Raw genomic sequence first — 23,350 nt, 5'->3', positions numbered from 1 at the left:
TGAGGGAAGGAAGGAGGATTCCCTTAGTTAGCCAAGTAGGCACAATGGTGTCAGGAAGGTTATTCCAAAAAGAGGTGGCAATATTACATTGTACAGTATTACTCTGGAGAGTAAAACTCTTAGATGAGGGTGGGAGGGGCCATTCTGTTATTAGATCCAACGTGAGTGATATGGGCAGAATCTGGTTACCTGGCAGATATTGAGCTTAGAAACAATATGTATTTTGGATTTTAAAATTTTATTCACCTCAATATAACAGCATATATAAAATGTTGCACAGACAAAAACCATGTCTAAAACCTGGTCACTCCTTTGGGATTGGCACAGAATACAGTTTTGAAAAAAAAATCAATGGTAGAAGAATTTCCCTTTCTCAGGGCAGATCTTATTTGGAGATAGTCAAAAGTCACTTGAGAATAAGTCTGGTGAAATAAGGTGGGTAATAATCTGAACATAAATTTTAGTGAAATATGGATGTAAAAGGATGACCTCTCTTCCTGCTAAAGTATCTGTAAGCTTCACAACATGCCACCCTTAAAAGAAATAATGATTACTAAGTAATTGTCTTTAAAGTTTTGTTTGGGGCACAGAAATATGTATCTGATTTTATGATGCTAAAGGAAGAACAGGCATAGCTAGGGAAGACTACAACACATTCAGCTTCTTTGGAGGCCAGGTAATAAGGTTTTCCATCAACCTCCTATGGCTTCAGGATGGTAAGCAGCTTTCGTACAGATGTAGATCGGTAGTCCTGCTTGACTTAAATGAGTGATGCAGTTCTTGGGAAGCAGAAAGTGGTGCTGGATTACACAAAGACAACCAAAACTAACACACACACACATAGGCTTCCTGGTATGTAAATTATTTTTGAGGTTAAAGATCTCCTTTTACAGAATTTATATATAACAAATTTAAAAACCAAACTTCTTGACCTCCCAACATTAAATAACTAAATGTGCAAAAGAACCACCATTAAATATGGCATAAAAAGCTATACATTTTCTATGAAACAATATATGCACAGATTTTCAAAGCTGTGAAAATGCAATAAAGAGCACAACACATTTTGGTCACTTTATTAAATGACATTAAATAGTTTAAGTTTCAACTACTAAACAGCACTTTGAATGGTGAAAACACATAGTATTACTGTCATACTTGAATGCTTTTCTTTAAAAACACAATTCCAGTCCTTATATATATTACAAAACAGCCTCAAAGGAAGAAGTGACATCTTTTCTACAGTACTTAAGGTACTCAATACAGAACTGAAAAGCAGTCTAACAGAAACAAAGGCAAGTCTTCACAGCTGTATGATTTCAGCAGCCAAAGCTGGATGATGACTGAAACATTACTATACAACTGGGACAAAACATATACAATATCACAATACTAAGCAAAAATGCTTTACACCCAAAGAAATAAAACAGGTTACAAAATGTGGAGAATTTAGCAGGCAAAACTGTATTACAAGCAACATTTTAAATCGTCATTTTTTAAGCCATTGCAACTATTTAAAACATCTAAAACAAATATAAAACTGAGCCTTTTAGTATCTTATTGATGTGATTTTTGTCTTTAAATATTTGTTAAAGCTTGATTTTATACTCAAAGTACATATTATGTAGCTAAAATGTTAAGTGAGAATAGTGTATGCAAAGTGGTCCAAGTTTTATTTCAAACTCTCTTATTTCCAATTAATTAATCCTTCCATGTATTATTTTTAAGTCATAGTTTCATCATGGTAAAACCGTTTAGAAGGTTGCTTAAAATTTTCACATCTATGTCTTTGAGCAGGTAATCAGACCATGTTGAAAGTTCCCAGGTCTAATAAATCAGGTTTAAAGTATTCTGGACTTGTAGAAATACCGACTGATAACAGTTGTCCAGAGTATACTGTCTTCAAATATTTACCTCATAAATCTTGTCTTTTTCATTTTTCCTAAAGTAAACACACATCTTCCCCCCCATCAATTAAATAAATTTGATTATATGGCTGGTATAATATCCAAATATATGGAATTTGTTAGTGACAATTCATCAAGGGAGGTGGGGGGGGGGATGGATCCAACAAACCTTACAAGTTTCATAATCACAAACCTAGTGCTCTTGGATGTTTTATCACTAGTTCTTTCAAGATAAAAATGGAAATCTCCTAACTGTCCAAACATCTCAGAAGAGTTTTAGCTAATGTTAAACTCATTCTAATCCAGTGATACCTGGAGCAAATCAATCTTCCACTCAACTTTCTAGAATTCCTTAGCTGTTTCCACTTCCTGTTATATCATCATCTTAAAAATGTTTTTGTCATGTTGAGTTGACTCCCATAGTCTAACAATCTTTTTAAGAAACTCAAGCAACCAAATTGTACATGAATAAACTTATAGGTTATTTTTACAGGTCTGGATAAAGAAAAACAACAATGTAATGATTTTCTAGTAAAACTTCACAAAGGGGTATTACATGAATTAATTTGGATCAGAAAATTGCCTCACGGACCTAAACTTAAAAAAAATCAAACTGAGACGTAATTTAAGAAAACAGGGAAGTTGGGGGAAAAGAACATGATGAAACAAAAGAAGACATAGAAACCAGTGATCCTTATCTTTAAAAGGAATTAATTCACAACACTGACAGTACTGGGAATTGTTAAAGCACATTCCTCATGTGAACTTAAAGTCAGCAATGGTTCTGCCATTTTGATGTTGTTTATAAAACAGGGTGTGAACTTAACAACCACAATGTCATCCTTAACCTCCTAAAATGCTAGAACTTGATTTTGTTATACCACATCCCACTGCCAGCAATAGGATGAAGCACTAGCACTGGCACCAAGCAGTTAAGAGATGTCCTTTATATCAGTGCCAGGAGAGAGAAAATTCATGTGTGGAAGATAATCCGCAACCCTGAAATTTTACCAGTAATTATTTCAGTACATATAACTGAAAATAAAAATGGCAGAAAGACTCAAGAAGAAAAAGGAATTCTCTTCTTAGGCTGTACTTAAGGCTGTTTATACAATACTAAGATAACTGCAAGACTCCTCCAAGTTTTAGAGCAGTAGTATTTAAGAATATTGCACACAATTCTGTGTCAAAGATAACCCTTAGTTTCTAATTTTCAGTCACAGACACGATCTAGCAAGAGCCCAGTTTCAGATTTCAGTCAAAAGAAGATTAAAACCATTTCAATCACTTTAATCAAGAAATTGATTAAGTACAAAATTATTTTATAACTTGAGGAATCAACTCTAAGAACTCAGCTGTGTGTTTTTATATGTAAAGAATGAATATATAAATCTGTATTCTTTCCTAAATTCATTAATTTCATGACAATTTAATGGTCGCTAAAAGCAGGCATAAAAATTTAGAGAGGAAATCTGTGGAGGTGTTACTGTTATGGAACAACTTGTTTTCACTGAAAACAATTTGAAATATCTTCTGTACTCAATGTGTGTAAGAAGATTCTAGGCAACATCACTGACAAATGTCAGGAAGAAATGGTATGCCCTATTTTTAAAAAATTTTTAAACTAATATGGAAGATTGGCATTTAAGGGGACCAAACTATTTATACAGTTGAGTTCTGTTAAGTCATTGATTCCTAAAAAAATAAAAGATCTTTCTATGATTTTAACAATCCTTTAAGCTTTTAGTGCAAAATCACATTGATTTCCCTTGGGAAGGTCCTGGATTTTTGCTTCTCATTGGGGGTGGTGCACGCTGTAATGGTGGTGGCTGCATACCACCAGCCATTGACTGATACATTCCTCTCATATCAATCTGCTGGTAGTTAGAAGGATTCATGATTAAATTTGGAGGCTTTGGCATCATGAGGTGACCTAGTGTTGCTTGTTGATAAGTCATTTGTTGCTGTTGCTGCTGATTGTACTGCTGCTGGAGCCTTCGGTTCATAAGTATTCGCTGAACACAGCTTATTAACTAAAGAGAGAAAAGGGAGCTGTTACAAGTGCATGACCTGTCTCAAAGAGGCAAGTATCAAGTTTTGGGTTAAAATCAATTTGTTAGGGGGTACCATACCAAAAGGAAAACACATTATTGTTATCACCATTACTAATTTGATGGCATTCACAGGACCATTACTGTAGAAACCAGTTAGTAACACCATTTAGGGCTAAATTCTCCTAATGACTTAACTATTGTATTGCAAGCAGCATTTAGGTTAGTTACCATAGTAACCTGTCTTGCACTGTGATTAGTCTCAAGTGTTAGTTACAGCACTTTTTGTCAAGTCTCCTTTCTTTGTCATTCTTTTGAATATTTCACATTACGACATATAAATAAACATTTTTAGTGACAGACACCAAAGAGAAAAAGTTCTCACAGTAGGAATAATTCCTACCTGGAATGTCTGAAATTTCCTAACAGAACTTAAAACCACACAAGTCTACAGTGTTTTCTGAGTAAAATTCATGCCACAGAAATTGATTCTCTGGTGTCAAGAGTTGAAATTTCCCAGGGCAAGGTAGGTGGCTAGCAAAGGACTGCTAGGAAAGATGATCAAGGATCCTGGAATCTGCCATATTATTTTTAAAAAAACAAAGCAACATTTTACTTTAGTTATGATAAAATAATGCTATAAAAATTCCTTTTAAGATGTCCAGGATATATAAAAAATAAAATTATATGGATGACAGCATATATAAGCTTCAAGGGAACTCATTTGGGAAGATATTGCTCCTTTGTAACAAAAGATATTGCCTTTTCTTGACATTACTAGGTTTTTGTGACAAAATTTCTTCCAGAAATTACCATGTCCATCTGTCCATATGAGGGATTACATAGACGTCACACAAACGCCTTATTATAAATTAAAGAAAATTAAACATAACCAAGAGATACTCCAAATTCTTACCATCTGTTGTTTTGTCAATACATCATTGTAGATTGCTTCTCTTCGTTTAACATCAAGCTCCTGGCTGGCTTGTCTACTCAATGCTAATGCCTGTACTTGGGCCTCTGAGAGATTCATGTTTTCCTTCCACTAAAAGAAAAAGTTTCTATTTACTCCTGTTGCAGTAGAACTGAGGAAAAAATAATTAAACTACTTGAAGATATTCGGGGTCTTTCAAGTTTTTTCTCTCCTTTCCTTTATTCTGCTTAAAAGAAAACAACATTGCTAAGTGCCAAAAAAACCTGGTACATAAAAGGAATAGTATGCAGCTGTAAAAAAGAAGGATCTCTTACCCTTTGAAAGAGCATGGAGGGACCTGGAGATTATTATGCTAAGTGAATAAGCCAGTCAGAGAAAGACAAGTGTTACATGATGTAACTTTATATGTGGAATCTAATGAACACAATAAACTGATGAATAAAACAGAACCAGAGACATGGAAACAAGGAACAGACTGACGAATCTTAGAGGGAAGGGAGGAAGGTGGAGTGGGAAGAGATTAACCAAAGAACTTATATGCATATATGCTTGCCCATGAACATAGACAATTGGTAGTGAAGGCCTAGGGTGAGGTGAGAACTGGGTGGTGGGGGACAAAGGGGAAAAAGAGGGTCATCTGTAATACTATCATCAATACATTTTTTAAAAAGCAGGGTACTAAGTTTTCCACTGTTGTACAAGGGTTGGCTACCTCTGCAATAAAACTGTATTTAATTTGGCAAGCTGGTCATAAAAATATGTTTATGTAAACAATGCATACATTTCTATGATTGATTGACTTCCTAATTTTTAGATTTCAGCCACTTCTCTTCTGTGCCAACATCTAAGTAAAACTGCTAAATTATACCTTGTCACTATTAATCAGTTTACTAGTGTTTTACTATTGCAAATCAAGTTATAAGAATTATGCTCTTTTCCCCACAGAAATAGTGAAACAAACAATTAAAAATTAAAACAAATGGTGGGGGAAAGAACACAAATTTCAAGTTGGAGTAAGACAATTGCCAATTAACTTACTACAGCTGAAATTATATCTTCAAGAGGCTGAATCCTCACGGCTGCCATACTGTTTGTTGCTTCCACAACTTTTTCTCTTCCTTGATTTATGAGGTCCTAGAAGAATGTAAGAAATAAGTTAGTTTTAAAGTATAGAATTGCCAATTTATAGAATTGAAAAGAACAGCAAACTTCAGCATCAATAAAGTGGAATAAAACTCATCAGTGAAGGTCTTGTTAGGAAGATAAAAGTTTGGGTTTTATTGAACCAATAATTTAATAATTTAAATGACTCCATAAGCACATTTTAAAAAGGAAACCACAGATTCCATTGTTATTAAATTATTGGTATAATAAAATCTAATCTTTCTTAGTTACTTCATAATTGATTCTACTTTTAAGTCAATTATTTCATAATACTGGGCATTATCATATACTTAGTGTTGCATCTACATGGCATTAGAGTGTAAAACTATGTGTGCATTTATCCTACTTTCAAACATTAAACAAGTAATTTGTTTATTCAAAATATTTTATAACTGAAAAAGTGCTATTTCCCTACTCAGTCATCTGCCCTACTGTTCCTTAAATAAAATAATTCAAACTACATTAAATCAGGGCCAGATTCCCTTGTGCTCTAAACCACATTTTACTACACTATGCTGGGTCAAAAAGGTCAACAAATAAAATTTTCTTGGTCTATTTAGAAGTAATCTTTAGGAGAATGTGATATTCCTGCATAGGGAACCCTCAACAACAGGGCACTTGAAATTGCTTTTAATTCAAGTTAAACTACTTTTGTATTTCACAACTTACCTCCAGCTGTTGATTACTCATTGCTGACAGGGCTCCCAAATTGAAAGGAATATAAGGAGTTTGAGAGTTGAAACTGACAGGGGGAAAATTGGTCCCAGTTGGTATGTTGAAACGCATGGTCAGTCCCTAAAAACAAAAAATTATGCGCTTATCCACACTGTGATTTAAAACTTGAAATTCTACATCACCTACTGGTTTAGAAAAGAATCAATATTCTCAGATTTAGGAAATTATTAACACTCTTCCACACACAAACAAAACACCCTTTTCATCCAAAACCAAGATCTTATTACACAGAAAGCTTTAACCCCTAAAGGTGTACCCTTTTTCTGATAATTCCCACAGAATGGAGCAACTAATAATTCTGATGAGACTCCTAACATCACATTAACATTAAAGAAGTTTGGTACAATGAGTTAGGAGTTTAAAAAGAATTCATGTATTAGGATAAGGTTTCCCATGCTCAGGCACATTTTTGCTCAAGTGGGTTGGTGGAACTAATTTAAATGAAGTTGCTACTGGAGAATGACATTAATGTCTAATCATGAAATATTTTTGTGTTCTGATACACATTCAATCAAAATTTAGATTTCATAGCACACATTCTAAAACAATGTTTATTCTTTCCTACCTCCAAACTCTAAGCTCCTGTATGTCTGTTACTACAGTGAGGGTGTTGATTGGAGTTAAGTGATGCTAAATATATACCTTTCCACTAATCGCTCAATTCAGCAAGTGCTAAGCAGAAATGGGGTTAATACTCTTTAAGTGGAAAATATTTCCTTCTCTCCTCTCTTCCCACTCTACCACCAAAGGTAGCCAATGCCTGTAAACAGACTCTGATATCTGGGACTTAGTTCCTGAAGACTCACCTATTACAAAAGTGATCTTTTCTTCCTCAATGCTCTTTCAAATTACTAACATCAAAACAAAAACCAAAAAGCATTTCAAATGATCTACCTTCTTCTCTGCTTCATACTCAGCCCAAGCTGCTTTTCTTTCTTCTTCAGTCAACTCTTCTTCTTCTTTGTGGTCCAAAAGAGAATCATGCTCATGATATCCTACAATGTGTTCTTTATGTATTTGAAGAAGTTCTGCAAGTATGGTGTCCTGTTTAAAGGGGTTGAAATAACAGAATTATTTCCTCCCTCTGGATCATATTTGGTGTACTGTTAGACTAGAAACTAGAACGTGGCTGTTATACATATTTCTGATATATATGATAAATTACCTAGAAAACAGTTGCTAAACATGCAACACCAGCCTCTAATGTAAGAATTTAACATTTATATAGCATATTTTAGGGAGTCAATTTTTTAATGGACGAATTTTCAGAGTTCAAGGGTTTTTCTCCAACTTTTAATTTTTATTTATTTTTTTTTAGAAAGAGAGGAAAGGAGAGGGAGAGAGAGAAACACCAATGAGAGAGAGAAACATCATCTATCTGCTTCCTCCTGCATGTCCGCTATTGGGGATTGAGCCAATAACCTGGTCACGTGCCTTGACAGGGAATCGAACCAGTGACCTCTTGGTGCATGGGACAATGCTCAACCAACTAGGCCACACTGGTCAGGGCACTTTTTTCCTAAATCTTTCACACGTATTTGTGCTTTGTTCTAAGTTCATAATAAATGCTAACACAAGTCTTAGGAAATCAGAAATTACATTGGGTGCTTGTGTTAAAAATCATGGCTACTCCTATTTATACATTATTTAACAACTTTATTTTCACAATCACTTTAGCTATCAACTACAATGCTAACAAAAACCAAATCTAAATTAAACAGCTACAAAACAGTTTAACTGGAACATATAGTCCTTATATTTCAATTGTAGGAAAGTAAAATATAAATTGCACTGTTAAGGACACACTGACATACATTGTTTATCAATTTATTATAATAGTGCCTTTTCTCAAAGTCACAGTGTTTCTTAAGTCAGTCTTTTAAAGTTAAAAAAATTAAAAGCTTAAAAATTGAGATCATTTATATATTCAGTGAGAACACCAAACTTGTGCTCTGTGTAATTATGATTATGAGAGAGACACTCACAAAGAGAGATTGGGTAGAGGGGAATGTGTTACTTACTAATAAAAGCAATTTAATATTCACAAGTTGTTTATTAAGAAATCACAGATGAAAACTTGTATATATAAAAGGCAAATCAATTCACTTCACAAAATGATTTTCCACAGCTTCTAACAGCAAGTTCCCTTAGAACATACTTTCTAAATTGTGAATTTAGTGAAGGAACATAAATAATTACTGGCCAAAGGAAGGTATAGGGAAGTTTATAGCAAATTAAATTTAATGTGTATCTAGTAATCCTTATTGTCCCCATAAATTTTAGCATAGACAAAGCACACAGTTGTAAATAATTTTATGTTCATATCTTTAACCATACCTAAAGTATAGGGTCCAACACATGGTAGGAAATCAAATGTCTGTTAAATAACTCAAGGTGAAAATTTTAAATCATAAGGCCCTAAGTTTTTTCTGTAAAACAGCAAATGTTGAAATTAATTCCAAATATTCTGACATTTAATCTCATGTAAACAACTTTTTATCTTGCTACCTCAATAAGTACCTGAAATAATCCTTTCTAATAAAAGAGTAATATGCAAATTGACCATCACTCCAACACACAAGATGGCTGCCCCACGTGGTCAAAGATCCTGCCCCCATGTGGACACAAGATGGCCACCACAAGATGGCCAGCAGGGGAGGGCAGTTGGGAGGGACCAGGCCTGCAAGGGAGGGCAGTTCTGGGCGATCAGGCCAGCAAGGGAGGGCAGTTGGGAGGGACCAGGCCTGCAAGGCAGGGCAGTTGGGGGCGATCAAGCCTGCAGGGGAGCAGTTAGGCATCAATCAGGCTGGCAGGGGAGTGGTTAGGGGGTGATCAGGCTGGCAGGCAGAAGCGGTTAGGGGCAATCAGGAAGGCAGGCAGGCGAGCAGTTGGGAGCCAGCAGTCCTGGATTGGAGAGGGTGCAGGCTGGGCTGAGGGACACACACCCCCGTGCACAAATTTCATGCATCGGGCCTCTAGTTACTTCATAATTTCATGAACAGATTTTCTTAATGGATACTGCTATTAATTTAGACTTTATAATTGATTTTGCTGTGCATGTGCTATTTCTTTTATTGAAAATAGAAAACATTAGAAGATAGTATAAGTGAGAGAGCTCAAGAAAATCTACTGGTGGGATACATATATGTTAACAGGTTTAGATCTTTTGAAATGTTAACTAAACATTTCTATCCTATACCAGTGTAGAAATCTGCCATCAAAGCTGACTTCTATGGCCTATACCATATAGAACAGGCTTTATCATCACTAGATAGACCTCCAAAGTTCAGAGTTACTAACCAGGAAGGCACAGAGATAGGCCAGTCTGAACTAAATTCTTTTAAAAAATAATGATTCTTTAGACATGTGTCTCCCATGCTTACTCCCCAAGCATAACAACAACAACAAAAAGGTATATAATAAAACCAGATAACATTGCCAAATACAATTAGTAAATCAGCTGTTCTACAAAATACCAAATAAATTACAAGGTAGAAATGTTCTAAGAATAGTCCCTAATTTTACTTCTGTTTGGCAATGTGATGTTCTTAAACATAGTAAAAAATCATTTCTCTAAGAAAGCAACCTGAAGGAAAGACCAAGAGAACTGTGTGCTAGAAACTGACTTTATTTTCAGCTATGCTACTGATTCTCTCTGTAACACTGGATAATAACTTAGTCTAGCTATGACTGTAAGTTAACTATGAAATACTCTTTGCTCACATGTATAACAGAATGACTGAGAATAGCAGAAATAACTGATATATACCCTTTTAAAATAAGGACTAGCTGAGACTAGAAGCTAAGTTTCCTGACTCCTATCCAGTGATTATCTATACCAGTGGTCAGTAAACTGCGGCTCGCGAGCTGTGGTTTGCCGCTCTGTTGACTAATGAGTTTGCCGACCACTAGACTAGACTAAATGTTACCGTGTAGTTGGAAGCAGTGAGGATTAGGCAACTGTGGCATATTGTGTGCAAAGAGGTAAAGGGTAGTATATGACAGTGGTCGGCAAACTCATTAGTCAACCGAGCGGCAAACCGCAGCTCGCAAGCCGCATGTGGCTTGCGAGCCGCAGTTTGCTGACCACTGATCTATACTAATAAAAGGGTAATATGCTAATTAGACCCAACATCTTCCGGACATCCATCCAGACATCCTTCCAGACAAAGCCTCGGTGGCGGAGGCTGAGGCAGAGGCAGAGGCAGTTAGGGGTGGTCAGGCCAGCAGGGGAGGGCAGTTAAGGGCGATCAGGCCAGCAGGCAGAGGCAGCTAGGGATTAGGCCGGGAGGCAGGGGAGCAGTTAGGGGCGATCAGGTCGGCAGGGGAGCGGTTAGGGGCGATCAGACCAGCAGGGGAGCAGTTAGGGGCGATCAGTCCAGCAGGCAGAGGTGGTTAGGGGTGATCAGGCAGGCAGGCAGAATAGTTAGGGGCGATCAGGCAGGCAGGCAGGTGAGCGGTTAGGAGCCAGCGGTCCTGGATTGTGAGAGGGATGTCTGAGGGGTCCCAGATTGGAGAGGGTGCAGGTCAGGCTGAGGGACCCCGCCCCCCCATGCAAGAATTTCATGTACCAGCCCTCTAGTCTTATATAATAAAAGCCTAATATGCTAAGTGTCTGGTCATCTGTTTAACCAATCAAAGTGTAAGATGCTAATGATATTCTAAGGCCGCTCAACCACTCGCTATGATGTGCACTGCCACCAGGGGGCAGACAATCCAACCAGTAGGTTAGCTTGCTGCTGGGGTCTGGCCGATTGGGATTGAGTGAGACAGGCTGGACACTCCCTGGAGACCTCCTGTGGTCCCTCCCCAGCTGGCCAACCTCCCATGTCCCTCCCTGGCCCTGATCGTGCACTGGTGGGGCCCCTCGGCCTGGCCTGCACCCTCTCGCAATCCGGGACCCCTTGGGCATGTTGGAGAGCTGGTTTCAGCCCGATCCTGCAGGCCAGGCCAAGGGACCCCACTGGTGCACGAATTCGAACACCGGGCCTCTAGTTCTATCATACTATAAAGAATGCCTGTTTTGTTGAGGCATAGTTCATCTGTTTCCCAGATCTGTTCTCTGAGATAAAAAAGATAATTCCCTGGAGGATTCTGGGTGAGGTAGAAACCTAAGTAGGTCTTTTCTAAAAAATTACTTTTAACACTTTTGTACTTTTTGAAGTTTGTTTTTTTTTTAAAGAAGCATATGTACTTTTAAATTTTTAATTAAAGAAAATATAAAAACTGAAACAAATACAATTCTCACACACAAACTTGTGAAAGGCCAGCTCATGCTTAGCCTAAATCTGACATGACTATTTTACCATATTCATCTTCAAGAGATATTTGCCTTAGGAAATCCCATTTCTAAAACCTTTTAATATCATCTCCCCATCAATACCAGATTTAAGATCTATCCTATCTAGTCAACCATGATTACCTAATTAAGGTCAGATTATAGTTTAGATTCAGCTTCTGCCCATGCATTGTCTTTCTTTTGACTTATAGTCAACTAAAATGCCAATAAGTGAGAGGAAAAGTATATGTGACTTCATTTGGATCATTAAAAAATGTTGGATCATGCCCGGCCGGCGTGACTCAGTGGTTGAGCATCAACCTATGAATCAGGAGGTCACTGGTTCGATTCCCAGTCAGGGCACATGCCCGGGTTGCAGGTTCGATCCCACATGATCCCCAGTGTGGGACGTGCAGGAGGCAGCCGATCCATGATTCTCTCTCATCACTGATGTTTCTCTCTCTCTCTTCCTCTCCCTTCCTCTCTGAAATCAATAAAAGTATTTAAAAAAAATGTTGGATCCTTTTCCTAAACATTACTTCCCTTCAAACATCAAATCAAAAAACCATTCATATTGCTTCTACTGGCTACAACACTCACTTCTTTTCAAAGAAAAACAAACTTTAATGAAAACAATGCTCATATTCTAATATAAAACCTAGAGATAACTACTGATAACATTTGTTCTATATTCCTCCACACATTTACACTTACACACAAATGCACACACTTTTACATAAAAATGGAATTATACTTTACAGTTTAGAAATCTTTTCTGCCTTCATATCTTTCCATGGACATCATTATACCTCAAATACATCCTTCATCATTTTAAATATTATTAAAGACATTTAACAATAAGGTATTATGTAGATATACTTTATCATCTACCTAATTTTTTTCTCTTACTTAAGAGTTTATTAAAACATTTAAGCCACTTTTTTAAATTACCAAATTTGCAATGAAGCAGGGTAATGGATACACTTTAATGTATTTCAACCACTAGTTTGTACAATAATTATGCCAATAATTCTCAAGGACTTAGACAAGTATGTTTACCACAATCTTCATTTTAACAAAGGAAAGACATTACATGTACATTAACTGACTTTTATAGGAACACAATTCATTTATATAGTTCAGAAGCAGGAAAGCAGAAAGTTTTCTTTCCTTCGGAGTACTGCGTGAAGCACAAATAAGAGAAAGAAAATACAGGATTTCTGAAACAAACTCTTTCTACATCTTTTCCCTTTTAAATTAATTGCAGCATACTGTCAATACAAGAAACAGATGATGTGATTAAGAAGGCAAAAAAGTATTTGTAACAGGATCTTCCAAATATTTCTTTGGGAAAAAGTTTTGCAAAGTCTAGAGTGAGTTACAAAAGTTAATAAAGAAAAATTTCATCCCAATATACAATACAATCAGTGGAGAGGTTTTTTTTGTTTTTTCCCCTTGAAGCATGCATTTATATTAGTTGCTATAGTAACACTATTATTGAAAACAATACTGGGACAGAATCTATAATCACTAGGCCAACAGTCATCAAAATGAGGTTTAAATTACATCCAAATGTGTACCTTTACTTTTCTTTGTCTAAACTTTATTTTTCCTTAAATAAGTGAGAAGGCTTACAAACTGGGAAAAGCATGGGCTATATTCCACCTAACAACCTAAATTAGTTTAAGCTTTAAAAATGACTAGTTCAATTAATAAAACAAAGTTAATGATAAATTAAAAGTTAAAGTTAATTTATTTAGAAGTTTAAAGTATTTGGCAGGCTGACAAAAATTCCTATCTAATTAATTCTGAAATTCAACCTTGAAAATAAAATTTTTAAAAAACAATCAAGGGTTTGCCTGGGGAAGGGGGTAGGGGTTCACCATGTTTCAAAATATTTTGCTTGCCATCACTTTGAATTTGAGTTCTATAATATCTGGAAATAAAACGTCACTAGAATACTTAAGTGCCATAGGACCCATTAAAAAAGGTATGAAAAATTCCTTTTATTATCTAAACTAGGGGCCTGGTGCACAAAATTTGTGAATGGGGGGGGGGAAGGGGGAGTCCCTCAGCCCATCCTGCACCCTCTCACAATCTGGGACCCCTCGGGGGATGTCCGACTGCTCTGCGGGATCGGGCCTAAACCGGCAGTCAGACATCCCTCTTGCAATCTGGGACTGCTGGTTCCTAACCGCTCACCTGCCTGCCTGCCTGATTGCTCCTAACCCCTCTGCCCTGCCTGCCTGATTGCCCCTAAACACTTGCCTGCCTGCCTGATCGCCCCTAACCCCTCTGGCCTTCCTGCCTACCTGATCACCCTTAACTACTCTGCGTGCCTGCGTGATCACCCCTAACCACCTCTGCCTCGGCACCTGCCTGCTGCAGCAGCCGCCTCTGCCCCTGCCGCCGCAGCTCCGTCCAGAAGGATGTCTGGAATGACGTCCAGAAGGTCGTTTGGCTGTCTGGTCTAATTAGTATATTACGCTTTTATTATTATAGATAAGTAAGTCTAGATTCTTAGTAAAAAAAAAAAAAACAAAAAAAACACCAATATTCCTGGTGGAAAAAATTTCTACTTTCAAATTTAAAGGCCATTAGTTCCCAAACTGCACTGGAAAAGAATTGCAACATATTTGAATATTTGATAACTAGATAGCTATTGAATGAAGTTCACATACTACCTTAAATCAGATTTTCAGGTCAAGCGCACATAACCTTTGCCAAATGGCATTTATAAATATATCCAAATTCCAAAATTGTAGATATGAATAAGACAGTGACAACTATAAAACTTGTCACTTTCAGGGAAAGGGCAGGACTGACTTTGGTGAAAGGTAAAAGTCAGAGTCTCCTTTGATAAGAATGTTTTCTATTCAATTTAATATTTAAAGAACTATATTGAGCATTTAACTTTTAAAAATGAATTATCCATTTTACAACACATGCCAGTCACTGTAGAGTGTCAGTCTAGATTTTAAATGACTGTAGTGACTTTTTAGAGGTTATAGTTTTTCAAGTAGAGCCTGAACTGAAACTTAATTCTCAGGCTATCTAATCTGGAGTTCATATTACCTCTATACTTTATGAACACGGTTACATCCTTTAACACAACTACAAGTGTGCTATAAAAAGAAAATAGAAGAAACACAAAATAGGAATTAAAGCAGCTACTTATTTGGCAGTCCAAATTACATCTTACAGAAAGAAAACATTAAAAGATAAAAGGTTTGGCTCAGTAGATAGATCATCGAGCCCATGGACTGAAGGGTCCCAGGTCCAATTCTAGTCAAGGGCTTGTACCTCGTTGCAGGCTCCATCCCCAGCCCTGGTTGAGCACTTGCAGGAGGCAGCCAGTCAATGTGAGAGAGACACATCCAATGTTTCTTTCTCTCTGTCTCTCCCCTTCCCTTCCACTCTCTCTAAAATTCAATGGAAAAATATCCTCAGGTGAGGATTAAAAAAAAAAAGATAAAAGGTAAAGTGCTAAAAAAAACCCCACATAAATAAGGTCATCTAGTGATTTGTGCATTAACCAAATCTCTTTTACAATTTATATTCCTTTAGGAGTCCACAATATTAAATTTCATGTAAAAAGCTTGCTCCTGGAAACATCAGCAAATGAAGAGACACAAGTAAGGCATTCTCTTACTTAATTCCCCTAAAAGTATCACAGCTTCAATTTTCCACTGTTCTTACTCCTAGAAATGTTACAAGACATGTTTGCATTAGCCAATCTAACCAACTGAGTAACATACTGTAGAATATTAATATACAAATATTGTGGTACCTAGGTGTCTATATTAATTCAGGATCACTGATCATTCCAATGTGTTAATTATGTCCTTCTGAACATGAAAATGGAAAAAGTAAAAGGACATACAGACAGCCTTTCTTCCCAGATTTCTCTCTACAATTTTATGATGATATTGCTTAAAATATAAACACCAATATAATTTTGCTAGAATTACTGATTTAGTAAAAAAGTAGATCTGTGTCAGCCTTCTGAATTTCAGAGGAAATTTTAATGGCAGGATTTAGTTAAAAAAAAAAATCCTATGCAAATTGACTGTCACACCGTCACAAAAGATGGCAGTGCCCAAAGCCACAAGATGGCAGTGCCCAGTCACGTCAGCCCCGCTGGAGTCCCCCAGTCCTTTCACAGAAAATGGGTTGCCTCAAAAGTTGGTTAAGCTAGTTCTTAGGACAAAAAGCATTAAAAATCTTTGAAAAGGGAATTCCAATATTTATAAGTTTGGACTAGACAATTCAAGGTTATTTCCACTACAACCTTCTATGATTTTGTGATATTAACATTCTGAATTCACACAGTACCAGCTGTATTGTATGTAAGCAGATATTATTTAAAGGAATGGCCATTATTATTAAAACAACTCATAAAACCACACTATTTGTATGTCAAGGATATTCTGTGTAATTTTCCTAATGGCTGGAGTTAATGCCCCTAAACCAGCAGTCGGACATCCCCCAAGGGGTCCCAGATTGGAGAGGTTGCAGGCCGGGCTGAGGGACACCCTCCCCACAATGCATATACTAGAGGCCCGGTGAATTTCGTGCACCGGGCCTCTAGTATATTTATAACTGTGCAAATTGGGAAGTTTTATGTGTGATGGTTAAGATCACAGGCTCTAGTTCTTACCAGGTAGCTCAGTTGGTTAGAGTGTTGGCTCAGTAACACAAGATTGCAGGTTCAGTTTCCAGTCAGGACACATACAAGAATCAACCAATGAATGCATAAATAAGTAGAACAACAAATTGATGCTTCTATCTTCCTTTATCTCTAAAATCAATAATTTTTTTAAAATCACAGGCTCTAGAGTATTGGTATCTACAACTCTGGGTAATGATGGAAATGTTCTGTGTCTGTACTGCCCAATATGGAAGCTACTAGCCACATGTAGGCTACTGAGCACTTGAAAATGTGACTAGGGTGACTAAAGAACTAAATTTTTATTTCAATTTATAATTAATTTAAATGTAAATAGCCACATGTAGCCAATGGCTCTTGAATTAGAGAGTTCAGATTTAGAGTATTACTGGGTCTTAAATCCTAGTTCTAACACTAGCTCTATGTCCTTGAGCAAGTTATCTCTGAATCTCAGTCTTCTGGTATATAAAATGGGCCTAATAAGGCATTTTCCATGTAAAAATTAAATTAGATATTCCACATGTTAACATGCAATTATGCATTCAATTCAGCTTTAGAAAAATCTATAGATAGGTGACTTGGATTCTGATGCCAGTTTTAGAAAACTGTTGTGATATGTTAAAATATAGAGCTAACTAGGGGTAAAAAGTCTTTGGCCTGTCCTGGAAATCTGCCACATAGACTAGTGTTGTCTGTCTCTCTTATCACAAAAATAAAAAGAAAGAAAAAGAAAATAGATAATTAAAATTTTTGTACTGTGAAAATTTTCAAACCAGAAAAATAGAATGGATACTCATATACCTGTCACCTAGATTTATTGTTAATATTTTGCCACATCTGCCTTCTTTATTTTTACAAAGTATTTTATATTATAAGATTATATTTCACTTGTTAATACTTTAGTATAAATCTCTGAACTATAGACATTTCTTATATAACTACTATACCATAAAATTAATAACTTAATTCCCTAGCATCATCTAATACCACACCCATATTCAGATTTTACCAGTTGTCTGCAAAATGCCTTTGATAGGTGCTTTGTTCAAATAAGGTGCTTTTTTCAAATCAAATTCCACTCAAGGTACACACACACTGCATTTGGATGGTGTCCCTTTGTTACATTTCTTTTAATTTAGTACAGTCACCTCCCTTTCCTTCATTCTGGGTTTATTTCCTGATGGTGTGTTTGAAATCCTGTCTACATATATAAAAGCCTAAATGACCAAATGAATGACCAGTCGACTGGTCGCTATGACGTGCACTGACCACTAGGGGGCAGACACTCACTGCAGGAGCTGCTCCCTGGTGGTCAGTGTCCTCCCACAGCCAACCTCCCACGGCCGGCCAAACTCCCGTGGTCCCTCCCCCCTCTCAGCCCCAATCACCGGCCACGCTGAGGCACCCCACCCATGCACCAGGCCTCTAGTCTCTTATATATTCTGTAAACTGGAAATTAAATCTGAAGGTTTAATTAGATTCATGGCAAATATTTCTGGTAGGAATGTTTTATAGAGGATGTAAAAAAAGAGATAAATATATGTTTTTTTAAAAACAGGATAAGACAACGTATGAGGGAAAAGAAGTAATACATATTGAATAATTGTGCTATGTTCCTTTAAATACATTTTCTCATTTAGTTATTACAATAACTTTATTAGTTACAGATGGTTTTGTCCCTTTGAAGTAAGGGAATTGGTTCTGGGAGATCACCCAACTATTAAGAAGCAAAGTTAGAATTCAAAAAGAGAAGGAAAATAAGTCAAACAAGGTACTTTACCTTTACATAAACATAACAAAATTTACTAACAAATCCCTTGCTCTCTGTGCCTCAGTCTCTGGTAAAATAGAGCAACAAATTCACTTGACTCTCGCATATGTAAATTGCTTAGGCTAATCATACTTTCATGTTAGGTAATGAGAGTTATCCTTTAAGCATCAGCTAAAATTGTTTAACAAATATACATGCACAGGACAGGTAATAACCTACTGTTCCTCCTATAACTATAATGGCCATATGTCTAAAATTTTCTAGGACAATTCTGATATCAGATAATTCCTGAATTTTTAATTAGAAAAATTTAGTTAAGGTATAAAACCTCTCTCTCTGTATGGGAATACATTGGTTGTTTTTTAAAGTGAAAGTCTGCTTTAGAACTTTGGAAAAAGGTGCTAGAAATAAGTGAAAGTGGTAAATAACACCAGTAGAGTTCTCCCAGTTAGCTGAACAACAGAAGAAACTATGTGCTCAAGCAAGTGAATTAATTCTGTCAGATATACTGGTAAATGTATAGGGTCAGGTCTAAAAATTGACCATTTGATTTAGCAAAGCAAAGGTCATTGGTAAACCAGGCACTGTGCTAAGCACTTCATGCACAATATTTAATATTCCAGTAATCCTGTGAAGTAGATAATTATTAGGCTCTTTTGATAGACCAGGAGACCGAGATTTAGAGACATAACTTGCTCAATGACATAGGACTAGTAAGTGTTAGAACTAGGATTTAAATTCACAGAGGCTCTAGACCTGTACTGTCTAATACAACAGCCAGTAGCTACATGTAGCTATTTACATTTTCATTAATTAAAATTAATTTGAAATTCTGCATTCACATGGAATATCTCATTTAATTTTCATAATAAATCTATGAAGCAGATTATTATCTCCTATTACTGATGAGATTTCATTGACAATGAATCAGCATGGGCTCCTGGCTCCCTCCCCCACAATCCAAATACAGAAATTACAGATGGGAAAAGGAAACATGAATTCTAAGAACTCATAGACACACACATACACACACACACACATACAAACACACAACATTCCTGGGGTACAATAAACTGGCACCATGTGTAATCTAAAGCCAAGTTATTGAAAAAGATGAAGTACCAAAAATTCAAATTAAGCATGACAAAAGTATAATTAAGGAAACAAAGGAAGATATTATCAATATGAAATCAAAACAAGAATTATCTAAAAAGAGTCAAAATGAAATATTAGGGATAAATATAATCACTGAAGTAAAATAACTTAATGGACAGTATAAACAGTAGAGGTACAGGTGAAGAATAACTTAATGAGCTAGAAGATCACACTAACGCACTCTTTCAGAAGATAATAGGAAAGGGTAAAGAGATAGGAAATGCAAAAGAAAAAAGATATGAAAGCTAAAACAACAGAAGGGCAAGCATCTATACTAATAAAAGGGTAATATGCTAATTAGACCAGGAGACCTTCCGGAAGTCCTTCTGGACAAAGCCATGGTGGCGGGGCCAAGGCAGAGGTGGTTAGGGGCGATCAGGCCAGCATGGGATGGCAGGTAGGGGCGATCAGGCCGGTGGGGAGGGGGGGCAATTGGGGGCAAGCAGGCTGGTGGGGAGGGCAGTTGGGGGTGAGCAGGCTGGCAGGGGCGGGGCAGTTAGGGGCAAGCAGGCTGGCAGGGGGTTGCAGTTGGGGGTGAGCAGGCCAGCATGGGGGGGAGCAGTTGGGGGCAACCAGGCTGGCCAGTGGGGGCAGTTGGGGGTGATCAGGACAGCAAGGCGGGGGGCAGTTAGAGGTTATCAGGCCAGAAGGGGAGGCAGTTGGGGGTGAGCAGGCCGGCAGGCAGAGTGGTTAGGGGCAATCAGGCAGGCAGGCAGGTGAGCAGTTAGGAGCCAGCAGTCCCGGATTGTGAGAGGGATCGGGCCTAAACCGGCAGTCATACATCTCCCAAGGGTCCCAGATTGGAGAGGGCCCCCCGGGCTGAGGGACACCCCCACCCTCCCATGCATGAATTTCATGCACTGGGCCACTAGTTTAGTAATAACAGTCTCAAAAGGAGATTTAAATAAAGAGGATGAGATTTTTCAAGAATAAGACATCATTTTTTCACAATTACAAATCAAGAAACTGAGACACAGAGAAGTAAAATAACTTGAGTAAGGTCAAGATTCAAACCCAGGTGGTCTTGCCCGAAGGCTCCTGCTTTTAATCATTATGTTATACTGACACAGGGCTGGGGATCAAAAGTTCAGCATCAAAGATTACTAAGGAAAACTAGGATCAGCTATGCCACCCTAAGATATTACAGTAACTAAAGGATGAAATCTATATTCTCCAATATTATATACCTTGATAACACCAAAACTGCCTTTCCATAAACCCACAGTATTAAGAAGTATGTGTGAGGATGTGAAGAAAAGGGAACCCTTGTGTACTGTTAATGGGAATGTATATTTAGTTCAGCCACTATGAAAAACAGTATGGAGGTTCCTCAAAAAATTTAAGGATACATCATATGACCTAGCTATTCCACTTCCGGGTATTTATTCAAAAGAAATGAAAACACTAACTTGAAAAGATATCTGCATTCCAGCATTATTCACGGTGGCCAAGACATGGAAACAACCAAAGTATCTTGCAATAGAGGACTGGATAAAAATGTGATACATATACACAATGGAATACTACTCAGCCATAAGAAAGGATGAAATAGTGCCATTTGCAACATGGATGGACTTGGAGGGCATTATGCTAAGTGAAATAAGTCAGTCAGAAAAAGCTAAGAACTATATGACTTCACTAATATGTGGGATATAAAACTGAAACTTGTGAACACAAACAGCAGTGTGGTGATTGCCAGATGGAAGGGGGTAGGGGGAAAGGGGGGGTCCTAATATAAGGTGACAGAAGATTTGACTTTGGGTGGTGGGCACATGGTGCAATATACAGATCTTATAACATAGAAACCCATACCTGAAACCTATATGTTCATGTTGACCAATGTCATCCCAATAAATATAATTAAAAAGAAAAAAGATATCTCCACCCTCATATTCATTACCACATTATTTACAATAGTGAAGACATGGGAATATCCATTGGATGAATGGATAAAGAAAATTATACACACACACACACACACACACAAAAATATTATTCAGCCAACAACATGGATAGACTTGGAGGGCATTATGCTAAGAGAAGTAAGTCAGACTGAGAAAAACAAATACCATAATGATCTCACTTACATACATAATTTTAAAAAGCTAAACTCATCTCAAGAAAATTGTAATGTGGTGATGGATGTTAACTAGACTTATTGTGGTGATCATTTCATAATATATACATACATTGAATCATTATATTATATTCATATGTCAATTATATTTCAATGAGAAAACAGTTGGAAATAAAGTGTGAAATCATATCAAAAGAGAGTGCAATTTACTTCTTCCATAAGTTTAATCATATAGCATATCAATGTCAGCACAATAGTGTAGTAGTTAAAGAGTATGGGCTCTAGAGTCATGACACTAAGATCTAATGCAGGTGCCACTACTTGTATATGCTATAATGTCATCTATATATATATAAAAGGCTAATATGCTAAGTGTCCGACTGTCTAACTGGTTGCTCTGATGCGCACTGACCACCAGGGGACAGATGCTCAACGCAAGAGCTGCCAAGCTGCAGTGACTTGGCAGTGGCGGTTCTTGGGTGATGCACCCCAAAATAAGAGAGGCAGGAGCCCAATTCCTCACGGGGCCACGTGATTCCACCTTCAGATGTGGGTTCTGTTGTTGCTGGGGCACTGTAAGCCCCAAATCTGGTTTATTGCACACTTGCATTTGCGTTCCACACCTTGTACAACAGCAACTTTGCAGAGTGCCCTCTCACACTCTGGGACCCGTCGGGGGATGTCAGAAAGCTGGTTTCAGCCTGATCCCCGCAGGCCAGGCTGAGGAACCCTACCTGCCGGAGGGACCCTGCTCACTCTGCAGATGCCGGGGAGGGATTGCAGGAGGTTGGCTCTAGGGTGTGTCCGGCCCATCTCGCCCAGTCCCGCCCTGCCAGCCACCTTCTAATTAATTTCCTTTCAATGTGCACGAATCCATGCACTGGGTCACTAGTCCTCTATAAAATACAAATAAACTGCACTGGCTTTGTAAGGTGGCTGTAAGGATTAAGTGATGTAATACACTATCTGGCATAAAAATCACTCAATGTTAGCTACTTTTCATTATTATTCTTAATTCATAGGTTAGCTGATAATGACTATAAAGGCAAATCATGTAACAACATACCTTGTACTCACAACAATGGTGAGCCTTGTTAAACATACAGATTCCTAGGACCCAACCCCAGAAATTAATTCAGTAGATCTTGAATGAAACCAGGAATCTGCATTTTTAACAAGCTGCAGATTAGTCCACGACTACACCCAAGGAAAAATGCTATTTTAAAGGCATGTCAATCATTGGATTATAACAGTCAGATTGCATTTTTAGGTCAAAAATTCACTTGTTTACATATTATATTTTAATTGAATATGTGTTAGGGTTAGGTATTATTCCAGGTGCTGGGGATACAGTGATGAGGATACACTGACACAATCACTGCTTTCATATGCTAGTAGAAAGTTTATAATCTAGAGAGAACAAAACACCCATTCAGAGCAGCAATGGGGAAAAAATTAAAAATCAGGAGGAGAGTTAAAGAAAGCTTTGGGAAAACATGCAACATAACAATATACATAAAATAGCAGAAAAGAATCTGAGAAATGAATAGAGAACTTGTTTGAAGAAATAATGACAGAAAACTTGCCTGACCTGGTAAAGAAAAAAGTG

At 37.3% G+C, this 23,350-nt stretch overlaps 1 protein-coding gene across 12 annotated transcripts in view; it reads right to left on the bottom strand.

Annotated features, from left to right (window-relative positions):
- Nucleotides 1-2,785: 2,785 nt before the first annotated feature.
- ATRX (ATRX chromatin remodeler) overlaps nt 2,786-23,350 on the bottom strand; it is a 349,866-nt gene continuing 329,301 nt past the window's right edge. For all 12 annotated transcript variants that reach the window (XM_080653251.1, XM_080653256.1, XM_080653261.1 and 9 more), the window contains 5 exons: nt 7,686-7,835; nt 6,726-6,851; nt 5,931-6,026; nt 4,875-5,003; nt 2,786-3,940 (listed from right to left, as the gene is read on the bottom strand). In XM_080653251.1, the coding sequence (XP_080509377.1) occupies nt 3,662-3,940; nt 4,875-5,003; nt 5,931-6,026; nt 6,726-6,851; nt 7,686-7,835 (780 nt within the window). In that variant the 3' untranslated portion in view covers nt 2,786-3,661. The remainder of the gene's footprint in view (nt 3,941-4,874; nt 5,004-5,930; nt 6,027-6,725; nt 6,852-7,685; nt 7,836-23,350) is intronic.

The sequence above is a fragment of the Plecotus auritus genome (assembly GCF_963455305.1).
Source record: "Plecotus auritus genome assembly, chromosome: X".
Classification (NCBI taxonomy): domain Eukaryota; kingdom Metazoa; phylum Chordata; class Mammalia; order Chiroptera; family Vespertilionidae; genus Plecotus; species Plecotus auritus.
The sequence above is the reverse complement of the archived record's forward strand: the minus strand, read 5'-3'. Positions and strand labels throughout refer to the sequence as shown.